This window comes from Coregonus lavaretus (genome assembly GCF_964263955.1).
Source record: "Coregonus lavaretus genome assembly, chromosome: 37".
In the NCBI taxonomy this organism is placed as follows: Eukaryota; Metazoa; Chordata; class Actinopteri; order Salmoniformes; family Salmonidae; genus Coregonus; species Coregonus lavaretus.
Window position 1 is genome coordinate 29,052,805 of NC_140024.1, and position 14,972 is coordinate 29,067,776.

Here is a 14,972-nt window from a genome sequence, read left to right on the forward strand (position 1 = left end):
TCATGCCCACCTGCCCTAGATTGCGATTTGTAATGGACTGTAATTTTGTAATGGTGGGGATGCAGGGCTGTGTTCCAAACCAAAAACGACCACTGTGCTTGCTTCACTTCCTCAATTGCACAGCTTGAAGGCTCTTTCTTTGAGTGATACGTGTATTGAAATCACTTAGGAACTGTGCACACTTTGGAGAGGTGTGTGGCCTCTTGGAGACATCAGTCAGACCTCTCACTCAAACCCTTGTATGTTTTTGTCTTATGTGGTAACTACCCCAAATTGTGCGTGAATATTCTTATCATGTTACTGAATGTATACCGAGTATTTCCAGATGTCGTTATCAACAAATGATGAGAAAAGTACAGTAAATGTAAAATGCACATAAAATCAACAGGTTTATGTTTGGATTGGGTCTTGTCAGGTGAAATGTTGTCTCCTCACCTTTGTTCTGATAATTTCCCCATAATCTCCAAGGTGTTCCCTTTGAACTGCTACCATGATTATACATAGGCCCATGCTTCTCATATTGATATCTGTTAGAAAATTGATTATATGGGCCAATTCCCCTGAGTGTAAATGGTGAACGGATGCCCCTCTTCACATTTCACCAAAAAAATTGCAAATTACATAATTGCTATGCAACAGATGGCATCTAGATACCACAGTGGAAACTGTGTTGCTCCACCAGAATAAGTATTTAACTCACCAGCAGGTGACAGCCCATCTATCTGTCCTCATTGTGTCCCATCAGGTTGTCTCCCCACCCACACAGAGCCCTGCCAGGGCCCACTCGCTCACATGCCCTGGCAGGTCCCCATGGTCAAGCACTAAATGAGTTGTCTCGTGATGACAATCCCCTTCAGCTGCCAGATCTCCTACCAACCCCATCTCCAATACAAACCAGGGCTCAATTCCATTTCAATACGCCTCTTATATTGACTGCATTTGAAATGGAATTGGAATCGCCCCTGACCCACACCTCCATGTGTCTTCATTGTTTTGCCCGGTAGTGGTTCAATGCTTACTGCAGCCATACAAGTAGCTTGATTGTCCGCTACTAAACAGAGACCACTGAAGAAACCACACTACCAACTGTGTCCACCAGTGGGTCACTCAAGTGTTGAGGCGATGACCTCTGACCTCTGTTCTTCCCCAGGTCTGAGAGGAGCAGGCTGGAGGCTGAGTGCCAGCGTCTGGCTGGGGAGAGGAAGGAGACCATGGCCCTGGTGGGGAAGGATGTGTCTGATGACCCGTCGCTGACCCAGCTCCAGGCAGAGAGAACTCAGCTGCAGAGTCACCTGCAGCGCTGTCTCTATGAGATCCAGCAGAGAGATCTGCACTGCCAGCAGCTCAACGCCAAGGTAGTGAACACGCACACAGCTCAACAACCTGTGCTGAACACAGAAACTAACGCAAAGGTATTGAAACAGTTTGCACCAAGTTCACCATATTCAACACAAATCTTCTCCTCCCATCCTCTCCTCTGTCCTCTCCCCATCTCCCTATCCCAGCTGCAGCAGGCGGTGGAGGAGAAAGGGGGTTTGTCGGCCCAGCTGAGGGCAGTGTCTCAGACACTGAGGGGCACCCAGAACCGCTGCTATTGGCTGGAGAACCAGGCTTCGCCTAACCAGCACCACCAGGGCCTTGCACAGGTAGAAGTCGTGTGTGTGTGTCTGTCAGGTTTGTCTGGTGTCAGAATGACTACAGTGTGTGTGTGTGTTTGTCTGGTATCTGTGTCTGACTGTGTGTGTATCCTTGTCTGCGTGTGTGTTGTCATGAATAATAGCCTGGTGGTACTCTTTCTCAGTAGGTTACGATATGTTTGTTTGCTTGTGTATATAACGTTGGACACGTGCTCATCCTACTGAAGTGAATCAGCTCAAGTGTCCTGCTGTTTGCTCTCCCGTCCAGCAGGGGGCGGTGTCTGTAGAAGTGGCTCCGGGAGCTCCCCAGGAGAGGAGCAGTGCTGTGGTAGACATGGAGGCACTGGAGGCCGGCGAGCTCAGGACCAGGTGACTCTCTCCGTCCCTTCGTCTCAGTCTCTCTCTCAAACTCTCTCTCTCTTGGTCTGTCTCGCTTTCTTTCTCTATCTCTCTCTCTGTTACGTTCTCTCTTTCTTTCTCTCTCGCTCCCTGTGTCCGTGCATGGTTAACCTGTTTCCAGATGTGTTTGTGCTCTTGCCAACCATTGCTGTCAGTGTCAAGCTAAACAGTCTGGCAGTCTTCATATAATTTATATCAACAACCAAATAGTGACCTCTCATAAATCCGGCTTCATAGTGAACGTTGAGAATGCTGTGATGCCAGACTGTTTGGCTTGACAAGGAGTGTCAGAATGACTACATTGTGTGCGTGCGTGCGTGCGTGCGTGTGTGTGTGTGTGTGGTGTGTCTGTATGTTCCAGGCTGGTGGAGGTGGAGCAGAGCGTGGTTCAGCTAAGTGAGAGTCTGGCTGAGGAGAGGACCAGGAGGGAAGCAGCTGAGGAAGCCCTGGGACTGGCCGAGGACAGAGCCAAGAGGTGACACACTCACTAATGCAGGGTTGAGACATGCCTAGGGGAGGGGTGTAGTCTGAGGAGGAGGATAATATGTATTCTGTAGTGCTGGGATAGGTTACGAATTTGCCACAACTGGACACACACACACACACACACACACACACACACACAGGTATTCTCACACTCTGTATGAGTGCCAGTCTATTTGGGTTACCATGCCAACTCATTGTCATGCCAGACAGCAGTCTAGACTCACGGCATTCTCAATGTTCACTACAGCCTTCAATGTCCACACCATCACTGGCATTAGTGGAGACACCAGGAAATGTAGCCAATAAACTTTGTGACCATTAATAACATACACACACAATCTCTCTCTCTCTCTTTCTCTCACTCTCTAATACACACGCACAAATTCACTCAGAGGCTATTCTCGTTGACGAACATTTAAGGAGAGGCAGAGTGAGGAGATTTCAATTTACATAATATGTACATAAACTTCTCAATTTGCCTTACCTTTTGTTTTGGCTGGCAACGTGACATTCTTGCTCTGCAGCTCGAAATGTACCGTAAATATCAGTATCGCAATAGCCACTGACTAGCTAGTAAGCTTTGAAACTATTCAACAATGCCAGCAACTTTTCCTCTAAAACATATTAGCTACACTCTTGAATAATACAATAATTCACAAACGTGTGCTGACAAAGGGTTTATTTTCTCCTTCGTACACACATGAGCTAAATGTAGCTTGCAAGATGTAGCTTGCAAGGGGCGGCAGGTAGCCTAACGGTTAAGGGCGTTGGGCAGGTAAGCGAAAGTTCGCTGATTCGAATCCCAGAGCCGACTAGGTGAAAAAAATCTGTTAGTGTGCCCTTAACCCTAATTGCTCATGTAAGTCGCTCTGGATAAAAGCGTCTGCTAAAATGATTAAAATGTAAATGTAAGATAATACAGCTAGTCAGCTATGCTAGCTAGTAACGTTAGCATATCAAACATGAATGTTTACCCCTCTCATACGAATATAAAAGTATAGTTTCAGCGTATTAAAGTCACGTTTCAACAAACCAGGCTTCATTTTATCAATATCACAGAAGTCATTATATTGCGACTGAAAACGTTGATAATTCCTCTGGTGAGTTGATCAGCTGCGTGCTTCTTGCCTGGACGGAGGCTCAGAGCAGCCAAGGGAGGAAAAACACTGTTGAGCGTCACTTTCTTAAAGATACAGCAATAATTTTAGAATGTAGCAGGCTGCTACTGCAATTTGAGGTGAAAACTCAATAAAACAAGTCTTAAATATGACAATTCTGTTTACACTGCCCTGCTTAGAGGGGTGCAGCTGTCGGGTGAGTGTCGTGCGCGAGTGTCACTTACATTACAGTAATGTCTCTCGAGAATCGATACCTCTCGAGAATCTCTCAAAATTCTCATCAATAAGAATAGACCCTTAGCCCCCACCCTCGACGAATCGATACCTCTCGAGAATCTCTCGAAATTCTCCTTAATTCTCGTCAATGAGAATAGACCCTTTCTCTTTGACACAGGTGCTTTTTAGATAGACGTGTCAGTAGTTGTTATGCTGGTAACGGTTCATGATGATTTGATAATGATGTGAATGGTTGTCGCTGTGGTAGGCTGTCATGTTGGGGTTGTTTTGGTTGTTGTTGCAGACGCGCGTGCATAAAGTAATTGCCGCTCGGGGATGAATAAAGTTATTTGAATTGAATTTACACGTGCAAGTCTCTTTTCTCTCCAGTGTTGACTCCAGTCCATCCAGGACGACCCAGAGAGACTTCAGCATCCAGCTGGATACAGAAGAGGAGTGGGAGGCCCTCATCCTCAACCCCAACGAACCCCTGGTCACACGCAAGGTCAGTGTTACTCACTCACATACCGTAAAACTTCAATTAACCCCCTAGAGTCGATGTCGACGACACCGTGGAAATCTAATTAGCATAATACAAAAATCCCCATCAAAATCCTAGAGATATCTGTTTTTTGCATGGGCTGCATCTCAATCCACCGCATCCGCCAATGGGGGAGGCCTTCCGCATCTGCGGTGGAAGGTGGCCAGGCTACAGCAGTGTTTGTCAGAACATGATACATTCAAAAAATCGGTCTTCTCATGAAAACATCTGTAGCGTCCGAACGGTTTGGCCACTCTATGGAAAGATGAGACTCTCATGAACACCATTTTGCTACACCAGCCCCACAAGCGTCAAAGGACTCGTCTGAAGTTGGTACCGCTGATCTGCCAACTTCTGACTGTAGAGTCCGAACAGTTTGGGCTGCACACTAATATAACCCCTGTATGGAAAGGTGAGACTCTCACCAACACATACATGCTCTAGGACGCCCACAAGCCTCAAGACTCTTCTGAAGGTAGCCCGGTACCAGTTTAAAGAATGGAAGTGAAGTAAATTATGTATGTATATATATACACTGCTCAAAAAAATAAAGGGAACACTTAAACAACACAATGTAACTCCAAGTCAATCACACTTCTGTGAAATCAAACTGTCCACTTAGGAAGCAACACTGATTGACAATACATTTCACATGCTGTTGTGCAAATGGAATAGACAACAGGTGGAAATTATAGGCAATTAGCAAGACACCCCCAATAAAGGACTGGTTTTGCAGGTGGTGACCACAGACCACTTCTCAGTTCCTATGCTTCCTGGCTGATGTTTTGGTCACTTTTGAATGCTGGCGGTGCTTTCACTCTAGTGGTAGCATGAGACGGAGTCTACAACCCACACAAGTGGCTCAGGTAGTGCAGCTCATCCAGGATGGCACATCAATGCGAGCTGTGGCAAGAAGGTTTGCTGTGTCTGTCAGCGTAGTGTCCAGAGCATGGAGGCGCTACCAGGAGACAGGCCAGTACATCAGGAGACGTGGAGGAGGCCGTAGGAGGGCAACAACCCAGCAGCAGGACTGCTACCTCCGCCTTTGTGCAAGGAGGAGCAGGAGGAGCACTGCCAGAGCCCTGCAAAATGACCTCCAGCAGGCCACAAATGTGCATGTGTCTGCTCAAACGGTCAGAAACAGACTCCATGAGGGTGGTATGAGGGCCCGACGTCCACAGGTGGGGGTTGTGCTTACAGCCCAACACCGTGCAGGACGTTTGGCATTTGCCAGAGAACACCAAGATTGGCAAATTCGCCACTGGCGCCCTGTGCTCTTCACAGATGAAAGCAGGTTCACACTGAGCACGTGACAGACGTGACAGAGTCTGGAGACGCCGTGGAGAACGTTCTGCTGCCTGCAACATCCTCCAGCATGACCGGTTTGGCGGTGGGTCAGTCATGGTGTGGGGTGGCATTTCTTTGGGGGGCCGCACAGCCCTCCATGTGCTCGCCAGAGGTAGCCTGACTGCCATTAGGTACCGAGATGAGATCCTCAGACCCCTTGTGAGACCATATGCTGGTGCGGTTGGCCCTGGGTTCCTCCTAATGCAAGACAATGCTAGACCTCATGTGGCTGGAGTGTGTCAGCAGTTCCTGCAAGAGGAAGGCATTGATGCTATGGACCGCCCGTTCCCCAGACCTGAATCCAATTGAGCACATCTGGGACATCATGTCTCGCTCCATCCACCAACGCCACGTTGCACCACAGACTGTCCAGGAGTTGGCGGATGCTTTAGTCCAGGTCTGGGAGGAGATCCCTCAGGAGACCATCCGCCACCTCATCAGGAGCATGCCCAGGCGTTGTAGGGAGGTCATACAGGCACGTGGAGGCCACACACACTACTGAGCCTCATTTTGACTTGTTTTAAGGACATTACATCAAAGTTGGATCAGTCTGTAGTGTGGTTTTCCACTTTAATTTTGAGGGTGACTCCAAATCCAGACCTCCATGGGTTGATCAATTTGATTTCCATTGATCATTTTTGTGTGATTTTGTTGTCAGCACATTCAACTATGTAAAGAAAAAAGTATTTAATAAGATTATTTCATTCATTCAGATCTAGGATGTGTTATTGTAGTGTTCCCTTTATTTTTTTGAGCAGTGTATATAATCTATATCATGACTCTGTTATGCAGACCAGTGGAGGCTACTCACAGGAGGAATGGGAGGACCATACTACTCAGTGAATTTGATAAAAATAAAAATAGTGAAATAAAAAAAGGGATCCTTTTTAGATAAAACTATACTAAATATATTCACTTCACCAAATAACTGATTAAAACACTGTTTTGCAATGAAGGTCTACAGTAGCCTCACCCTCTAGGGTAACACCATGGTGCAGCCAGAGGACAGCTATTTGTTGTCCTCCTGTGGGTACATTGACTTCATTATAAAGCCTAGGAGGCTTATGGTTCTCACCCCTTTCCATAGACTGACACAGTAATTATGACAACTTCTGGAGGAAGTCCTCCAACCTATCAGAGCTCTTGCAGTATGAACTGACATGTTGTCCATCCAATCAAAGGATCAGAGAATGAATTTAGTACTGAAAGCATAAGCTACAGCTAGCTAGCACTGCAGTGCATAAAATGTGGTGAGTAATTGATTTAAAGAGAGGGAAAGACAATAGTTGAACAGTTTTGAACAAATTTATTTATTTAAAAATTAAGGAGACGCAGCAGAGAGAGAGAGGGAGCGAGAGCTAGCTATATTTTGTAGTATTTTTAATTTTCTTAGTTTACCTTTCACTTACTTAGCTAATGCAGCTAATTTAGCCCACTCAACAACCTGATTCAGAGAGGAATACTACAGTGAGGGAAACAAGTATTTGATCCCCTGCTGATTTTGTACGTTTGCCCACTGACAAAGAAATGATCCGTCTATAATTTTAATGGTAGGTTTATTTGAACAGTGAGAGACAGAATAACAACAACAAAAATCCAGAAAAATGCATGTAAAAAATGTTATAAATTCATTTGCATTTTAATGAGGGAACTAAGTATTTGACCCCCTCTCAATCAGAAAGATTTCTGGCTCCCAGGTTGTCTTTTATACAGGTAACGAGCTGAGATTAGGAGCACACTCTTAAAGGGAGTGCTCCTAATCTCAGCTTGTTACCTGTATAAAAGACACCTGTCCACAGAAGCAATCAATCAATCAGATTCCAAACTCTCCACCATGGCCAAGACCAAAGAGCTGTCCAAGGACGTCAGGGACAAGATTGTAGACCTACACAAGGCTGGAATGGGCTACAAGACCATCGCCAAGCAGCTTGGTGAGAAGGTGACAACAGTTGGTGCGATTATTCGCAAATGGAAGAAACACAAAAGAACGGTCAATCTCCCTCGGCCTGGGGCTCCATGCAAGATCTCACCTCGTGGAGTTGCAATGATCATGAGAATGGTGAGGAATCAGCCCAGAACTACACGGGAGGATCTTGATCTCAAGGCAGCTGGGACCATAGTCACCAAGAAAACAATTGGTAACACACTACGCCGTGAAGGACTGAAATCCTGCAGCGCCCGCAAGGTCCCCGTGCTCAAGAAAGCACATATACAGGGCCGTCTGAAGTTTGCCAATGAACATCTGAATGATTCAGAGGAGAACTGGGTGAAACTCAACTCGCCGTGTTTGGAGGAGGAGGAATGCTGCCTATGACCCCAAGAACACCATCCCCACCGTCAAACATGGAGGTGGAAACATTATGCTTTGGGGGTGTTTTTCTGCTAAGGGGGCAGGACAACTTCACCGCATCAAAGGGACGAAGGACGGGGCCATGTACCGTCAAATCTTGGGTGAGAATCTCCTTCCCTCAGCCAGGGCATTGAAATTGGGTCGTGGATGGGTATTCCAGCATGACAATGACCCAAAACACACGGCCAAGGCAACAAAGGAGTGGCTCAAGAAGAAGCACATTAAGGTCCTGGAGTGGCCTAGCCAGTCTCCAGACCTTAATCCCATAGAAAATCTGTGGAGGGAGCTGAAGGTTCGAGTTGATAAACATCAGCCTCGAAACCTTAATGACTTGGAGAAGATCTGCAAAGAGGAGTGGGACAAAATCCCTCCTGAGATGTGTGCAAACCTGGTGGCCAACTACAAGAAATGTCTGACCTCTGTGATTGCCAACAAGGGTTTTGCCACCAAGTACTAAGTCATGTTTTGCAGAGGGGTCAAATACTTATTTCCCTCATTAAAATGCAAATACAATTATAACATTTTTGACATGCGTTTTTCTGGATTTTTTTGACTTTATTATAGACTGATCATTTCTTTGTCAGTGGGCAAACGTACAAAATCAGCAGGGGATCAAATACTTTTTTCCCTCACTGTATTTATGTTAGTTAGCTAGCTGGCTAAGGTTATCCAACACTGCAACTCTTCCAAGTCAAGGTAAGCTTTCGGTTGTATTAATTTATTACCACCGTGGCCCGCTGGTGTAACTGCTAATCTGCTTGCTGTACACTGTATTGCGTGATTGTACACATGGATTGGATTGTGGGTTTACTAACGTGTTAGTTCTAGGTTGTTGACTATAACGTTAATATGGTGACAATAATGTAGGGTGTGTAGCGGTTTGGCTTGGATACGTTTTCTTTTGCGCCTGGTCACAGACAGCAGTTGTGTTGTGCACTGAAGTCCACAAGCGAAGGGACAGGCGAAGGTCGAGAGCCATGCGTCCTCCGAAACACGACCCTGCCAAGCCGCACTGCTTCTTGACACACTGCTCGCTTAACCCGGAAGCCAGTGTGTCAAGAAGCAGTGCGGCTTGGCAGGGTCGTGTTTCGGAGGACGCATGGCTCTCGACCTTCACCTGTCCCGAGTCCGTACGGGAGTTGCAGCGATGGGACAAGACTGTAACTACCAATTGGATATCACGAAAAAGGGCTAAAACATTTTTAATTACATTAAAAAATAATCAAGCTAAAACGTGTGTTTTTGGATGTGTGCACCCTCATTCTACTATTTGCTCTTGCCAACTCCATTGCTGTCATTGCAAGCCAAACATGTTTGGCACGACAAGGAGTTGGCATGATAGCACAAACAGACTGCCACTCAGGCTAGGGCTGACTGTTCCTCTTGACTCACCAATCATCACTCACATGTATGATGACCAATGGCAACCAATGACTCTCCCCCCTTCCTCTCCACCCCTTCCTCTCCACCCCTTCCTCTCCTAACCAGGTGAAAGGTGGGATGCTGGCCTGCAGGCGCTGGCTTCGGGGACGGAGCCTGTACTGCTCCAAGCTGCTGACGTCACGGGCCCGCTCGCGCTACCTCTTCCTTGGCTACCTGCTGATGCTGCACGTGGCTGTCCTCATGTGCCTCACCGGCGCCCTCTAGTGCCGTGGGGGTGAAAACAATAGAAAATTGCAAATAGAAATGTAATGTATAGAGCAGACTGAGGCCCGTTTCCTCCATGAAAAAGGTCTGTTCTACGCATTGTTTTTCTATGTAGTTCAGTTCACGCTGGGGGTGTTAACATTGCAGATAGAAATGTAATGTGTAGACCAGACACCATGGCCCGTTTCCTACACGATAAAGAAGAATGTCCCTTCTACTCAATTAATTTCTATGTAGTTCACAATGTGTTTTTTTCCGGACCGTTCTGCAAAACGTTGCACCTTTCAGAATAAACTGCAGGTCTTTGTCTAGTATCCAGAGTTTTCCTAAGAGTGAGGGCTTTTGGGGTGCGTCTCATGTCTTACTTTGCTTCCTCACCTCGTCTCCTTCCCTTGGTTCTCACTGATCTGAAAAGGAAATGGACTGCTGAAAGTGGATCGTACCTTGTTGTTTTCAACCATCCTTTTCCTGTCAGATCAGTGCAGATGAAGGGAAGGAGGCAAGGGGAAGAATACCGTTTTTAAACTATTAAGACGCACCCTTTGGAGTGTCTCAGGAGAATGTGCCGTTTGGATCCTGTCTGTTATGTGTTAAAGCCTGAGAGGGAACAGAAAGATCCTGTCTGTTATGTGTTAAAGCCTGAGAGGGAACAGAAAGATCCTGTGTGTTATGGGTTAAAGCCTGAGAGGGAACAGAAATATCCTGTGTGTTATGTGTTAAAGCCTGAGAGGGAACAGAAAGCCATATCCGTTCTACATGAACGCTAGCCTAAGACGTTTGTGTGTGTTTGTTTGTTTGAAACACATTTGTGTGCGCAGGTGTATGTGTTCATTTTCACGTGTGTACAAGAAAAAAACACTAGTCCACTGTAACCCCATTTAGATCTCACCTTGGAGAACAAAGACTAGTGTAAGTCTAAGATGATACATCAACAACATGATGAAAATGCCCCACTCAGACTGATGCTGGTGTCTGGCAAGACACAGATACGGTATTTCAGGAGAGAAGGTTGGGAAAAGCCCACACTACTATTTTTGTAAAGATGCCTATGTTATTGCACTGCTGCTCAACCCTTCCCACCAATACCAAACCCACTGCTGCTCAACCCTTCCCACCAATACCAAACCCACTGTGTGCTCAATCTGGCACTACCAGGCCATGGCTCAATGCTCCCTTTGGCACCCCCTGGTGTCTCCTGGGTAATGACTGTCATGGCGGCCTTGGCACAGTTATAAGGTGAATTCTATAGCTGCTGAATTCAAAGCTATGCACAAAAATTCCCAATTGTGTGCATCTCATCTCACATCAGGGGGTGGAGGTTTTTTCCCTTCTCTCCTTCAGCAAAGGTATTCAGCATAATGTAGGGCCAGGAGTTTTATCTGACCACGTGTCCTAATGAGGAAATACAACTCTGGACCCTAGTAATAGGATCTATCTGGACCCTAGTAATAGGATCTATCTGGACCCTAGTAATAGGATCTATCTGGACCCTAGTAATAGGATCTATCTGGACCCTAGTAATAGGATCTAACTGGAACCTAAAGTTTTTAACTCGTCAGGTCACATGGTCTGAAAAACATCCTCCTACCCCGTTTGTGAGTATGTACCCTGCTAAGTGTGTAAGTAAGATGTTCTATTTAAGGGTGGAGTGTAAAAGGGTGTGAGTGTGCACCCTTGAAAGTCTACTGTGTGTATTTATGTATATGTATCTATATCTGTTGCTCAGTGCCCCCCAATGCTCTGCTGTTCACTGTTAATTTCTGCTTAATCTATTGATTGTTTACATGCTGATTGAGTCACATGATTGATAACACAGGGCGGCAATCCACAAAGCAGGAGGCAATATGTCAGCCATCTTACTTTGAGACACTTTGAGATATAATTCGTAATTCTCTGGTTCGTATCTCACCTGTTTCAAGTTTAGCATGGGAACTACTGAGAGAATGTCATACTCATAACAAGTGTGTTTATTACCTCTCTGCACTAGGAAATATGTAGCCTGAGTGCCAGTCTGTTTGTGCCATCATCCCAACTCCTTGTCACTCATACTCAATGAGCAATGGAGCTGGCCAGAGCACAACCAGATTTGAGACCAGGCTAGGAAATATGGCGTTTCAGAATATTTACGGTAGTTAGCCAGCTGAGCTAAAGTCATTGCTCCTGCTTTGTGGGATACCACCATAGAGAATGATAGAGCCCTCTAGTGGCCAAACGGCCATATTAGCATGGGCAGCGCCATTGAGGGCTTCCACCATTTTAATGTAGTCAACTGGGTGGGACTTCCAACTTAATTGGCTGATCCCTCCTAGTGACCCTGTTGGAGTCATGTCCAACCGGGTCATTAGGAGGGATCAGTCAATCGTGAAGAAGAAAATTGACTACTTCAATGGCACTGCCCATGCTGTCACAGATTCTATAGTGGCACAGATACAAAGATGAGTCCTCTATCTCTATAGATAACACCCTGTTCTAACGTTGGTGTTATGTTTCCGTGGTCCTGATGGTCTGTATATATGGTGTGATTGAGGAAAGGATGACAAAATACATCTATTTATAAGAGGAAATGCTACTGAGTGAAGCCGAAATGTCATATTTTCTAAATAGGGTCTATTTTTTAGAAGTCAAATCGTTTAGGACGGCAATACTATCCTTTCCAGGCAGGCATTAAATGTGTGCAATACCTTGGGAGAGAGGTTGACTTTTACCCAGAAAGGAATTTTAATAAATCTGTTTGAAAAAACACGAGACTCAAGTTACCTGTTTTTGAGGTGTGTGTGTGTGGACCAGAAGTCCCCACAAGAATAGTAAACAAACTAAAATTTGACCAACTGGGGACATTTTGTTAGTCCCCACAAGGTCAAACGCTATTTCAAATAAAATGGTATTTGTCATGTGCCGAATACAACAGGTGTAGACCTTACCGTGAAATGCTTACTTACAAGCCCTTAACCAACAATACAGTTTTAAGAAAATATTTACTAAATAAACTAAAGTAAAGAAAATCAAATCAAAAAGTAACAAGAAAATTACATAACAATAACGAGGCTATATACAGAGGGTACCGGTACAGAGTCAATGTGCGGGGGTACAGGTTAGTCGAGGTAATTTGTGAAGTGACTATGCATAGATAATAAACAGCGAGTAGCAGCACTGTAAAAACAGAGGGGGGGGGGGGGGGGGCAATGCAAATAGTCTGTGTAGCCATTTGATTAATTGTTCAGCAGTCTGATGGCTTGTGGGTAGATGCTGTTAAGGAGCCTTTTGGTCCTAGACTTGGCGCTCCGGTACCGCTTATACAGCTCGTTGAGTGTGGTCTTAGTGCCAGCATCGGTTTGTGGTGGTAAATAGACGGCTACGAATAATATAGATGAGAACTCTCTTGGTAGATAGTGTGGTCTACAGCTTATCATATGGTACTCTACCTCAGGCGAGCAATACCTTGAGACTTCTTTAATATTAGACATCGCGCACCAGCAGTTATTGAGAAATAGACACACACCCCCGTCCCTCGTCTTACCAGACGTAGCTGCTCTGTCCTGCCGATGCACGGAGAAGCCAGTCAGCTCTATATTATCCGTGTCGTCGTTCAGCCACATCTCAGTGAAACATAAGATATTACAGTTTTTAATGTCCCGTTGGTAGGATAGTCTTAATCGTAGATCCTAATTCACCTGTTCCACCTGCCCATTAGATTCGGGGTGAAACCCAGCGGTCAGGCTGACCGAGACCCCGAGACGTTCCATGAACGCCTTCCAGACCCTAGACGTAAACTGGGGACCCCGGTCAGACACTATGTCCTCTGGCACCCCGTAGTGCCGTAAAACGTGAGTAAACAGGGCTTCCGCAGTTTGCAGGGCCGTGGGGAGACCGGGCAGAGGAAGGAGGCAGCAGGCTTTAGAGAAGCGGTCCACAATGACCAGGATGGTGGTGTTACCCTGAGAGAGGGAAGATCAGTTAGAAAGTCAATCGATAAGTGGGACCATGGCCGTTGTGGAACTGGTAAGGGATGTAACTTACCCGCTGGAAGGTGCCTAGGTGCCTTACTCTGGGCGCACACCGAGCAGGAGGAGACATACACCCTCACGTCCTTAGCCAAGGTAGGCCACTTATACTTCCCGGTCAGGGAGCGCAATGTACGGCCGATTCCTGGGTGACCAGAGGAGGGGGACATGTGTGCCCAATAGATAAGATGATCACGGACACTAGACGGCACGTACCGCAGCCCAGCTGGGCACTGAGGTGGAGATGGCTCTGTGCGTAACGCCCGCTCTGTGTCCACCGCCCACACCACCGGTGCCACAATACAGGAGGCCGGGAGTATGGGGGTGTTATCTATGGGCCTCTCCTCTGTGTCGTATAGCCGTGACAGTGCGTCTGCCTTCACGTTCTTAGTGCCTGGTATATAGGACAGCGTGAAATCATACCAGGTGAAGAACAAGGCCCACCTGGCCTGGTGAGGGTTCAGCCTCCTCACTGCCCGGATGTACTCCAGGTTACGGTGGTCAGTCCAGACGAGGAAAGGGTGTTTCGCCCCCTCGAGCCAGTGCCTCCACGCTGTCAGGGCTCTGACAACAGCCAACAGCTCCCGATCACCAACGTCATAGTTCTGCTCCGCCAGACTGAGCTTCTTAGAGAAGGCGGCACAGGGGCGGAGCTTGGGTGAGGTGCCCGAGCGTTGGGATAGGACAGCGCCTAACCCTACCTCGGACGCATCCACCTCCACTACGAACGGCAATGATGGATCGGGATGGGCCAGTACCGGTGCTGAGGTGAACAGAGCCCTCAAGTTACTGAAAGCCCTGTCAGCCTCAGCAGACCAGCAAAGCCGGGACGGCCCACCCTTCAACAGAGAGGTGATGGGCGCTGCAACCTTGCCAAAGCCCCGGATAAACGTCCGATAGTAATTGGCAAAGCCAATGAAGCGCTGCACCTCCTTTACCGTGGTTGGAATCGGCCAATTACGCACGGCTGAAATGCGGTCTCCCTCCATCTCCACACCTGAGTTGGTGATGTGGTATCCAAGGAAGGAGACGGATTGTTGGAAGAACAGACACTTTTCTGCCTTGGCATACAGATCATGCTCCAACAGTCGGCCCAGCACTCTGTGAACCAGGGACACATGCTCGGCGCACGTAGCGGAATACACCAGGATGTCATCGATGTAGACCACCACACCGCGACCAAGCATGTCCCGAAACACCTTGTTCACAAAGGACTGGAAGACTGAAGGA

General features: G+C 46.9%; 1 protein-coding gene across 1 annotated transcript in view; it reads left to right on the forward strand.

Annotated features, from left to right (window-relative positions):
• LOC311111946 (uncharacterized protein) overlaps positions 1-12,483 on the forward strand; it is a 49,613-nt gene extending 37,130 nt beyond the window's left edge. The window contains exons 23-28 of the mRNA XM_084154883.1: positions 1,151-1,355; positions 1,506-1,646; positions 1,906-2,006; positions 2,398-2,511; positions 4,247-4,361; positions 9,583-12,483. Coding sequence (XP_084011009.1) covers positions 1,151-1,355; positions 1,506-1,646; positions 1,906-2,006; positions 2,398-2,511; positions 4,247-4,361; positions 9,583-9,741 — 835 coding nt within the window. The 3' untranslated portion in view covers positions 9,742-12,483. The remainder of the gene's footprint in view (positions 1-1,150; positions 1,356-1,505; positions 1,647-1,905; positions 2,007-2,397; positions 2,512-4,246; positions 4,362-9,582) is intronic.
• Positions 12,484-14,972: the final 2,489 nt, after the last annotated feature.